A 12244-nucleotide genomic window follows, 5' to 3' on the forward strand; every position below is an offset into this window, starting at 1 on the left:
TGGTGGGGGGCTACACTGCCTAGAAAAGACTGGAAGGGCTCTCCGTCCCCCGAGAAGACTCATCAGAGTTCTTCTGCGTAATTATCGTAAACTTCCTCCAAAGACCACTTACTAGCCACACTGAAAGATTGCATTCTTCCTGTGAAAATTGTGTTAAGGTGTAGTGTGGAAACAAGTGAATAAACAGAGAACATAAATATTGAAAAGCTGTATGAGAGAGCAGCGGCGATGAAAGGCAGACAGACCAGAGTTAGAATAACTGTAGTAGAGACGCCAGTAGGCCTGCCCAGACCTGCAAACCTGGTGATTATAGTCAGAAGATAGGCCGCGTAACGTTTCGGCTTACAGACATTTTCTTCAATAAAACAAGACATGCAATAATACACTGTGGGTCCTTTATAAGGTACACTTCAAATGTCATTTACAGGATTATTTAAAGGGCCTTCTCATGCAGACTGTGAACATACACATGATGTAGGCCTCACTCATTTTATTAACTGCTAAGAGAAACCAAAGGATGTTAAAAACATCTAGATGCTTTATTTCAACCACACATACCTTCGAAAATTATAAATTGCTTTGCGTTAATTAACTAGCGACACTTCTTTCACGCTCAGGGATCGATAAAATAAAAATTACATATGCTAGAGACTGTAAGCAAAAAATGTGGGGGCAAAAAATAAATGACAAAGATCATATTTACGCGGTAATAAGACAAGCCTTTGAACGACATTATTTATTGTTTCGCACTGACATATTACCAAGAAAAATCATCTGGATGTCATATGAAATGATTTAAAAGGCGGTATTCAAAGATGGTCATTTCTTTTTGTCTCATCGCCGTCTGCGTGTTTTTCTCACTGACTGCTGTGTCCTGCACTATTGGCTTTATAGAATTTTTCTAAATTGTGGTGGTTGATGTGGAGCAAACGAATAAAATGTTGGATCTGAAGCTTTCGAGGATCGCACTTTCCAACACCGGCGAGAGATCTTTCTTTTTTCTCCGGTGTTTTACTTAACTCCTTTCTTAAGGCATTTCATCCACTAGATGGCGCCCATCCGAGATTATGACAGTCTTTCTTTTTTTTTTTTTAAAGTGTCAGTTTCGATAAGTATGTAAAATGCACACCTGGTTAACGTGAAACAAAGCCAGAACTTTACCAGTGTGTGACAAAATGCTGTATACGTATCGATTTTCTAGTAATTTTCAGCTTTTGCAATATTGTATTGTTATGAAATTTCAATCCATAATTATTAATCGGTTATCGCTGCTGTTAAGTTATGAAAAATGGGGACTGTCATATACCCACGCGGTACCTCAAGGGGATAACTCCATATGTTCAAGGACAGATTTAACAAGAATTTAACACTGCACGTGTTATCGTGAGACCTTACCCAAAACAAATCTAATTTGGCTTATATGAATCAATTTGGAAAACAATAAATAGTGAGAATAGTAGATCGTACAATTAGCATAAAGAAGAGCTTTAAAATGAATACCCCAAATTCCTACTTCAATCCTGAACAGTTTCCCAGTAAAACAATATTAAAATAATAATTATAAGCACTCGGTGGAGTGACGACGCAGAATTCACTCCTACATCATTTCACTGACAGATCGGCGTGCGATGGTAACGTTTGACTGGAAACCAGTCGCTCCATGCCTGCTTGTGCAGGTTGAAGCCATTGCCTGGGTTTCCTGTCACATGATGCGAAATAGGATCCCTATCTCCCCCCTCCACCCCGCTATCTCGGGCGTCCGTGCGACTCACATCTCCGCTGAGGGTCCAGACGCTCACGGCCGGGCGTTTGCGGACACCGCGGCGGCGCGGCTTGACGTTTCAGTCCGTGCGGCTGCCCCAAAGCGAGTCACCTGCGGTCCGTCCCACCCCCCTACGCCCCCCCATCCTGGTCCTGCCTTATCCCGAAAGGACGGCGCACACTCCGCAGACCAAAGCCAACCATGGATCCTTCGCCGATCGTTGCGCTTTTCGTGGCTGCCTTTCTATCCGCGGCGACATCTGATGCCTTTCAGACGGGTGAGTTATTAGGGCAACTTTTTGGATGATGGTCTCGGTTGAGTTTGTCAGTGAATTCCCATGAAGGGATGCCTGGGGCACAAAGCTGACCTTGAATCAACTTCAGTGAGTTCGGAACTTCTTGCAAAAAAAAAGAAAGAACAGCAGCTTTGGCAAAGTACGGTTTCTTTACTCCATATTTCTGCTTTCTCATAACTTTCTCACAAGCGACGTGCGGCGGTTCAGCCGACCCACAAGCAAACGTATTGGATGCGGGATGTTTTGTTCCAACTAGAAGTGTGTGTGTGTGTGTGTGTGTGTGTGGGGGGGGGGGGTGTCTTGTAACCAAATGCATGCGATACAGTGAGTCCATGCCCAAATTATCGTTAATCATACGGCATATTTAAAAAGAACGAATAGCTGTAGTGATCCCAGATTTTTACACGACTCGTCATTTATTCGTTTCAGTGTCTCATTGGAAGGAGAACTGAGAGTAGAAGTGAAAACGCGGGTTGTATCAGATGCGTTATTGAAACAGTGTGGCTGGTGTCAGATGTAGATCGCAGTGCATTTAAGACGAAGCGCCGTTTGTCTAGTAAAAGGCGCATCGCAGTCTCGCCTTTTAAACCGGGAGACTCGTTAACTACAGTCAAACAAATTACTGGCATCCCTCTCTTATTTGGCGAAGCCACAGCTGTACGGTTTGCAAATGTTAAAGCATCGAGGAGATATAAAGGGCTGCAGCCTGGGTTTGATCGCGTTTATATGCGATGCGGACACCAGACCTGCCATCGCCAGCTTATGTTTTGCCCAGATTTAAGGCACGCGGATGCCCCGTTTCCCAAAGCGCGCGCATGCACGGGGATTTCGTTTCAAATTAGTTTCTCTCGGGGAATAAAGAAATTATTCACTTAAATATTCAATAACTACCGCATAACCCGGCGTTGTCTTACTGTAATTTGTGTAGTGTTTCATGTTTAAAAAGCAAATCCTTGTGCTTTGCTTTTTAATTTTTTTGTTTCTTAATTATAGCCTAGAATTAAAATTAGAGGTTTTAACCATCTGGGAACTGTAAGTATCGCCATATGTACCTCTGTATTAACAGTGTATTTAAAGCCACGGCACTCTTTTTAACGTTTACAGTATAAGTTCACTGCCCAAACCTGTATAAATTGCTAAATATCTGTATGGAAACATCTCTACTTTAGACTATATGTGCTCTTAGATAGGCTAGTATATTTGATGATTTGTATTGCAGTTGCTGACCCGATTTTTAGAAAGGACTGCATTCGGCATGATGCGTGTTAAAGATAGGATAAGTCTCATTTCGCATTCAGTCTGCCACCAGCGTTTATGATTGTATTTACTCTGTAAACAATAATGCCCTGCATTAAACACGCTTGTCCACTCGTGCGTGTTATGTTTTCTTTCTTTTTTGTCGCTTTGGTGTTCTTTGTTATTGTCAATGCAGCGTGTTTTGTAAGTCCTGAATTATTGCGGGTTAATTAATAATTCATGAAAATGTAAACGGCCTTTTTAAACATACGCAGGAAATTCAGTTAGAGAATGGACCCCTTTCTGCCAGATCGTACTGACTGAGGCAGAATGAAAGATGAGAGAAACTAAAGTCTAACTAGATGTGCGAAGCCAGGAATTTAATATTGGTGCTGAAAGATAACGATGAGACAGATAGCAAGACAACGAGTTGTGTTATCAAGTCGTAATGAAACGGCAGGACCGGTTTTTCCTACAATACTCACAATATGACAATATGGCAGATAAAGGCTGCGAACCGGCACTTTTAGCCAGGAGCGCTTAGAAGAGGAAATCTCCTGTTGTCTCTTTTGCAGAGTTAATCTCTGTCGCGTTGCTTGTTCCTTATTCCACCATTAAGGATGCTTCTCAAGACCTGACTATTGTAGAGTAAAGAACTACAGCTAATTAACCCGGAGTTGTAAGATAGCTGGAGCTCATGACGTGTCTATTCAGGATGGCATGGTCATCATGGTGCTAAGGGTAAGTTTTAGTGGGCCTACCAAGCCAGGGCAGCGTGAGAAGGAGTGAGAGGTCCAGCCGTTTCGCCCTGACCTTTGCATCGCTGTTCCCCAGACGCACTACAGTCAGGAATTTAAATGGAAATCCATCCTACGTCAATCCGATCATCAGCTTTCGTAGCCACTGGGATGCGCACGGTTGCCGCTTGAAAGCCTCGATTGTGGTGACGGCTGATTCGTCCAGAAATGAGTGCGAGGGTTTTGAAGGAGGCGTTTCTATTCAACCGACCGTCGCCATTCATCACAATGCGTCTTTTGCTCGTAATTCTCCATGAATGGGACCCCCCCCCCTCGTGGGTTCTCATTGCACGTTTCAGTGTTGGGCGGGGGGACGTCTATCTATCTATATACCTGTCTTTCAGTCAGTCTGTCTGTCGATGTGGGGAAAATGTCAAAGGGGACTTTATGCTGACGATGGCACACATGTCGCGTTTTGTACCGTTTCACGCACGGTGAGGGACAGGCTGCGGCGAGGTGCCCGGAGCTGAGAAATAAAGCAGGTTCCGTTTGGAGTCACTCTGACCGAACCCTAATAGACACACCGTCCATGGGAGGGCAGGATGTGCTTACGCGCAGATCGCCGTATTTCAAGGAACAAAAGGGAGTACCGTCAGGGAGGACAAAGCACGGCCAGTCACGAAATGTGCCGAAAGTACTTTATAAACAGATATGCCCTGCCAGAAAAACCCATAGGACAGGATGTTGGAATGAGACTGTTTACTTAATTTGCGCGGGGAACTGGGAGATCATGGTGCTCAGACTGATCCCTTTCTGCTTTTATGAAAACGGTGCAATTTGTACCAGGATGCGTTAGCGAAAAATCCTCAAAGTTTTCTTAGCAGTGTGGGTTGCAAAGAAATACATGCAGGCTTATCTTTTGATTTTCTGTATTTGTTTTTTTTTTTTTCAAATGATTGTTTATTTGTATATGTCTAAAATAGTTTGTACGGACGAACAGGGTAACCACAGCTGTTTGTGCTTATTACAGACTCTGAAGCCCGTTTTGATCGGCTGCTGTGAGACTAACGGGACATGAAAGGATTTGTCACAGTTTGTCACGCTTTTCACCCACGATTTCCATTCCCGCTAGTGTATGAGTGTCAGCTGTAGCAGTCACAGTCAGCTAAAGCAAACTTTAAAATGTTGGGGGAAAAACACCCGCACTGTAGCAGTAAGGGTATAAGTGAGACGAACAGTCCCGTTTTGTGTCTGTTTTAATTTGTAGAAAAGTTTTGAAGCCTGTAAAGGAGGTCTTTCTTTCTGAGGCCGCTCCACTGAGCTGCCATTGGCCGTTTTCGGTCATGTTTTTTCTTCACCAGCCAGGTGAGTTTCTGGGTGCTCTTTATCTCTTTATCTCTTTATCTGAGTTCTATGTATAAGCCTATATAAATATCTATAAATTATGTACTGTGTTTTAAAACAACGTGCCACACCAAAGGCGTTCATGCCATTGTTATAGGTCAGACGTGCCCCCACCCCAGAAGCAGGTGACAGTCCCCAGGGTTGAGGTGACCCCCCCCCCTCCCCCCAAACATACCACTCCAGTCTGCCTTGAATAGCACCCTCCCTGCTTCCAGTTATCAGCCTGTTATGATTGTGTAATCCCCACAAGGTGGAGTACAACCCAACCAAATTCCCTTCTGTTGCCCTGCAGAGTAATAGGACTTGGAGGACAGTAATTACAGGTCAGTGCTATAGTGGTGTAAGTGTGCATCGGGCAGTTGGGGGTAGGGAGGGGGGATGGGAGGGGTAGGCTGGCAGCCCACAGGCTTGGCATGTGGGCCCCACCCTCAGGCTTGGGGAGCCTGCCCCACAGATGTGGTTCCGGTCTTCCGGTCCCCCCCCCTGGCAGCTGGCGGCAGCCCCATCACACACACTGTTCCCGTGATGGGAAATCCCACACGAGCCGTGTCAGTTTGCCTATGAAAAGGCAGCCTGGCCTACAGAAAAGGCAGCCAGGTTTACAGGAAAGGCAGCCTGGCTTACAGAAAAGGCAGCTGGGTTTACAGAAAAAGAGGCCGGGTTTACAGGAAAGCCGGTCGGGTTTACAGGAAAGGTAGCCTGGCTTACAGGGAAGGCGGCCAGGTTTACAGGAAAGGCAGCTGAATTTACAGAAAAGGGGGCCGGGCTTACAGAAAAGGCATCCTGGGTTACAGAAAAGGGGGCCGGGCTTACAGAAAAGGTGGCCTGGATTACAGGAAAGGGGGCCGGGCTTACAGAAAAGGTGGCCTGGCTTACAGGAAAGGGGGCCGGGCTTACAGGAAAGGGGGCCGGGCTTACAGAAAAGGCATCCTGGCTTACAGAAAAGGTGGCCTGGATTACAGGAAAGGAGGCCGGGCTTACAGAAAAGGTGGCCTGGATTACAGAAAAGGCAGTCGGATTTACAGGAAAGGAGGCCGGGCTTATAGAAAAGCCGGCCGGACTTACAGAAAAGGCAGCTGGATTAATAGAACAGCCGTCGCCCTTGATCTGATAAAAACATGTTTGGCTGAATAAAGAGTTTGGCTCTAGGATGCCACATGGCAGTCGGGCCCTTTCGTGCTAAAGGTCCCCATTCTGCTGCATTTGGCCCTGTAGCTGTAGGGCTGTGGAATGTTAGCAGTTTTTATTCTGTTCATTGCTCTTCGTTCATCTGTCGAGTGTTTCTCCACCCAGTCCTTGGGGACCCCCCCCCCCCACGGCAGTCTATACTTTTGCTTTCTCCCAGCACCTACACCAAACAATCATGACTGAACCAAGCAATGAAGAACACCGAATGCTGGGAGCAAGTGTTTTGGGAGCTGGGTGGGAGCAGAAACGTGTCCCGGGGTCTCCGAGGACCCGGTTGATAAACACTGTATTAAGCACAGTCAGGGCTGAATGTGGACATTTATTGTTGTACCCTTGCCGCCTCACTGCTGCCTAGTTTGAGGCATGCGGACGGGCAGCTCCGCTCCTTCTGTAAAGCCCCAGCGGCCGTCACCAGCCTGGGCTACGCCCCACGTTCCCCCGCCAGGCCGAAGGTCATGGCTCCCCGACGGCCACCGCAGCGTTCCAGGCTTGTTCTCAGCAGACCAAAATATTTGCCTGTTTAGTCCTGACGCCCGTTTTCCGGCCAGCCGGCAAAATACGGAGCGCATTGTTTAGTATATATACACGCTAGGCGACGCCCTGTGGTTCTCCGGGCCCCATACTCTGGCCGGTGGCTGTGCCGGAATGGCTAGGGACTTCCCTGCAGACTCCCGCTGGCGTTGGCCAGTCTCCATGAGGATGCGCATCTCTAGGGCTTGGTGGAGGCAGGACGTGCACGGAGGCGCATGCTGCAGGACTGCCAATCTGATTCAGCATGCTTCCCACTGTTTTGCCCGGCTGGGTGGAGCACTCACAAGCTGATTGGATGAACCCGCCTTGCAGCCGGAGGGGGGGTCAGAACAGTGTGGCCGGACTCTCAGTATCAGCCTGGATATGTTCGGGTGGGTAATTTCTGACAATGTGAAATTAAGCTGTCACTGAGCTACAGGGCGATGCTCTGAGCTGAGGTGGAGACACGTCACCCCATAACCGTATGGGACTGATGCTTGCCTCCACTGTGTACCGCATTCTAGCTAAATCACTGTGAGTTTAGCGCCTCTGACGCATCTGCGGTCTGCCGTTTCTGCGCCCTGCTTCAGAAAGCTTCCCTCTGATTCCTGATGACAGCAGGAATACGGTAATGTCTTCCTATGCTGGGAATTACGCACCTTATACTTAATATGTTCTGGGTAAATGGAGACTCCCACAATGCCTTTCAGCCTAAGATCTCTTTGGGCTATTTAAACTAATAGCGAGAAAACACTGAATCCCTAAATAAACCCCCCAACGGGGACTGTGGATTATCATTAATTTGCTCCGTCGTTGCATATTTCCTCTCATCCTGGGTCCCTGTACCCTCCTCTGCGGTTGTTGATATGCATGACCAGAGATGTCTGGCTTGCTTATTTACCATGACATTTAGGAGCGAGGGATTTGCGCGAGCGATTTCCAAGGTGCCGTTCTCCGTGGGGGCTTTATGGCATCTCTGTGTCCTGGCCGGGCCCCGAAGCCAGAGGATTCGAAAATGAGTGTGACGTCACGCAGAGTCTGGCCTGCATTTGCTAGTGCAAAAGTTACTGTGGCCTCATTATGACTACAGGCATGCGAGTGTATTGCTTTACAAAGAGTTGGGTTTTCAGATGTCAGCTGACTCCCTTTAATCCGAAGCCACAGTATCTCAAGCCCAGTGGAACATGTGTGATGTATATGATAATTTCCGTTGACAGGACACATTCAGTTATGGGCTTTGCCTCTTAGGGGAGCGGATTCAAAGCTGACCTTCAAAGACGGCTTTCCTGCTACGGACGCGACAGTCAGGCCACTTTTTATTGCTGATTGCTTTTCATTAAGTTTGTCCTCATAAAAAGAAGTGTGCCTCCCTGTCAGTTTTGAAATGTAGGGAAAGTACACACATCCACAAATATAACTCGACCAAATTTAAATCTTCTTTGGGCAGACATATATTTATGCGGTATAACTGCAGTTTGAAAAGCCCTGACCAATAGGGTGATGTTAGGGTATCGTGTTGCTTCTGTGTGGGACACGACCTGTCTTGTGAACTTTTTACATGACGTCTGTATGTGGTCCACAGCCCAACTGTCCTCATCAGTGAAAAGAAAAAAAAAGTTTGGTTCTCAAAATAAAGGGATGTTTTTTCTTTTTTTCTACCGCAGTTCTTCTGGCTTGTCAGGAGTCCAGAGTCACTTTGCGGCTTTAAGGAACAAATTGTCGCCTTTCCGTTTCTGTGAATGGTTCAAATAGCCGGCAGCGGATGGAGCTGGGCTGCTTTCTGGGGTCAGAGCATCACTTCTGGCCGCCGGCGATACGTTTGGTCAATGTCAACTGGTGTTTCATTACTCATAGCTGAAATAAACAGTCAGTTCTTTCTAAGAGTGATTCATTTGAGAAATAAATAGTCAATTCTTTCCAAAAGTGATTCATTTGATTGCTTCTATCTTGCATTCCAAGTTCTATAGCAGTCAAAACTTGCCATGATTTACAAATATACACTTTAATTTTATTACTGAATATCAGGAATCCTCATAAACAAATATAAACTTTAATTTTATTATTGAATATCAGGAATCCTCATAAACATTATTACACATGAAATAATTCATCATTACCTTAAGCATGCTTTCTGGGTACTTTATATGAAGTTAGGGTATTGTTAAAGCTTACTTTCTTAGTACTTTAACCCTACTCCAGGTCCAGGTATCTGTCACATAGATCTGAACCCTAGCCAGACTAACAGATGCTTCTCACGTTTGTGTTATTGTATTGGGTGTGTCGGGTTTTACCCACCACCCCCACCCCACAGGATCACAGGTGTGGGTCAGGGTGTCTGAAGTGACCAGCGCAGGAGCAGCCATCAGCAGGCCGAGGTGGGGGGGCTAGGGGGGGATGCGTACCTGTCCCTCTCCCCACATTATCAAATTCAATGTAACCTGACACACTCAGTGGTGACCAAAGCCACCACTGCTGTCCACTGGGCTGTGACTGAGGGGTCGTGGAGATCATTCTCCAGGACGATTCCCTGTAACATGACCTGTCGGCCATCAATGGACCTTTATAGTCGAATCCGGTTCCCACAGACGGTACTGAGTGCCCCCCATTAACGAAGGCCAGCGCCTGTTTACTGGCCACCTTCTCCTCCTGTCGTCCCTTGAGTCCATGTAAAAACCCACTTTGAATTGCTAACACGACAGAGGGGTTCAGACAACAGGAGACTCCTCCAGACTAAAATCGCAAACGTTCGCATTCCTTCTCTGACATGTTTTGCTTCAACTCGGGTGGACTTGAAGTTCCACCTTGAGTCATTCGTGTGTTTTTTTTCTTTTCTTGTTTTTTTTCCCCGGCTGTTTCTCCACTTTTCCAGCTGCGGCAGACTTCAGCTAATCTGACCCAGAGAGATCTTTCTTGGAGTTTTGCCGACAGTGTAGTTAGTGCCGTCTTTTTTCTTTTTTTTTCTCGTTTTTTTGGGTTTCACTAAATGTTTCAACAGTCAGATCAGATTAGAGGGATGGAGCAAATCGGCGAGATGAATGCAGAATGTGTTGCCGCACCGAAGACGACACAAGAAACAGTTTTCGAGATAAAATCGGTCTAAATGTATATGAAATCTGATGCTGCCGTGGAATTCGGTGGCCCGGCTGATATGCTTGTCTGTAGGCAGTGCAATACACGTCGGGGGGGGGGGGGGATTCCGATGTGTATGGACACGCTAAGCGATGGGCACCCATGTGCAATTGACACGCTCACAACAGCATATGTGTCTTCATGGCCTGAAATGCATCACGGATTGGGGGGGGGGGGGGGGTTTGCGCAGTTCACCAACTGGCTCGTGTTCTTCATCCCTTCTCCTCTCTCACCCAATCGAAACAAAGGGAAGCTGATTCCTCACAGCCAGTGATGTTTATGATCTGTGACTCGTAAGGGTCTTTCAGAGGGTGCAAGAGGTGTATTCACTCGTCAGATGAAAACACTATTACAATACTTTAAATCCAAAAAAATTCAATTATATTGTAAATTTATATCTGAAACTGTGGTTTGTATTAGTCATGTCAGTGTGTAATAATAATTTACTGTAAATGTATTCATATGGTGCTGACCACCAATGGTCATGTTAAATTTACTGGGGGGGGGAAACCTCCCCCCCCCCACCAATGGAGTAGCTGATCTGGATGACTAGTTGGGCCCTCTGACACTGCACCCCATGGGGGAGAAGCCCCGAGTCACCTATACTCAACCTTCACCTCTCAACATTGACCTTCAAATGAGATACGCTCGTAAATGAAAGCAGCCTTTTCAAAGCCTGTCTGAAAGGTCTTCCTCTCTTATTCGGTACCTGGTACAGTCGTGCTGAGAGCCGCATCTAGTAATAATTTGTGGCTGTTAACGTCCGCTAGGCGCTAAATATCAAGTGTTAGCTAAGCGCTAAAACGCCAAGCGCAGCGTCATTGCACATGGATGCATGTGTACGCACAGACTAACAGTCACAATGAAAAGCCTGCAGGCAGTGGTTAGAGTAGATGGTGTGAAAGTGTACAGACGTCCGCCTCAGTGTCGTCGTTAATAAAGCACTAGCTAGCAGTGCTGCCTTGCACTTTCCCTTTTCTCCCCTTTAATCTCCTCTGGCCTGCCAGCCTGCCCTTGCCGAACTGCCTTGTACGCATGTGCTAAGCCTGGTGATGAGGTCTCCCATCCAGAACACTTGATGTTTCATTCTGCGAGCGACAAGCAATGCAATTCAGGAGAATCAACGCAGTCCAGCTGCATTAGCCACCGTTATTAATTAGATAGATAACGTTTGTCGTGCTCTGTGTTTCTTGTTTGCGGTTGATTCGATTGCGAGTAAATCATTTTAGAGGTCGTGTGTTAAACACATAATTTTGTAATTTTGCGGCCGTCAGGTCACGCAGTGGAATTAATCGATGCCAGTGTGGAGTATGGACACGTTTTATGGAGAGAATAAGTGTGTCAGGCTGTTCTCTAGTAACCTGGCAACAGCTTTAAACACAGCCTTTTCCAGTTAACACCACACAGTCCAACAGATGCTCAGTGAGGCTGAGACGCGGGTGATTTTGCCAAGACCATAACGCATCATGCCACATTATTTCTGATGAGGTCTGCATTACTGCTGATAGCCTCTCTGATGGAAAAGACTGGGCTGCCTCAAGCCTGAATCGTCACGGGACTACCAAAACGTTTCCCAGGGGTGCGAGAATCCATCACCAAGCATGAAGACGCTGAGAACATGGTGATGACCTATGACTGTGCAGACCCTACCGTGGTGAAGCAATGTCTTTTGCATCAATGGACGGTTGTATTTTTGTTGAATTTAAAATGTATTTCCCACAGTGACCACCTTGCCTCAAGCTATGATGAATATCTGAGTGGAATATTTCACCCAGACGTGTCGTCTTACTGATATTTTATGTCACATGATTGTAGACGTCCTGGGACCTGTTTAAATATTGCATCTATCATGACAGGAGTAGACACATACTTAGCATGCGTGTTGGTTGGCCCGTCTATGTTAATATTTTTGCTTTTCTGTGTTTTTATTTACAGTCCTTGTGTCTCTCTGCCTGTCTCCTCAGCTTAGTAACATTCCTGTGG

General features: G+C 46.4%; 1 protein-coding gene across 1 annotated transcript in view; it reads left to right on the forward strand.

The window, feature by feature from the left end:
• The first annotated feature begins 1740 nt into the window (after window positions 1–1740).
• The window catches only part of kremen1 (kringle containing transmembrane protein 1), a 39735-nt gene continuing 29231 nt past the window's right edge, over window positions 1741–12244 (forward strand). The window contains exon 1 of the mRNA XM_023812371.2: window positions 1741–2039. Within this exon, the coding sequence (XP_023668139.1) occupies window positions 1964–2039 (76 nt within the window). The 5' untranslated portion in view covers window positions 1741–1963. The remainder of the gene's footprint in view (window positions 2040–12244) is intronic.

Source organism: Paramormyrops kingsleyae, chromosome 2 (genome assembly GCF_048594095.1).
Source record: "Paramormyrops kingsleyae isolate MSU_618 chromosome 2, PKINGS_0.4, whole genome shotgun sequence".
Taxonomy (NCBI): Eukaryota; Metazoa; Chordata; class Actinopteri; order Osteoglossiformes; family Mormyridae; genus Paramormyrops; species Paramormyrops kingsleyae.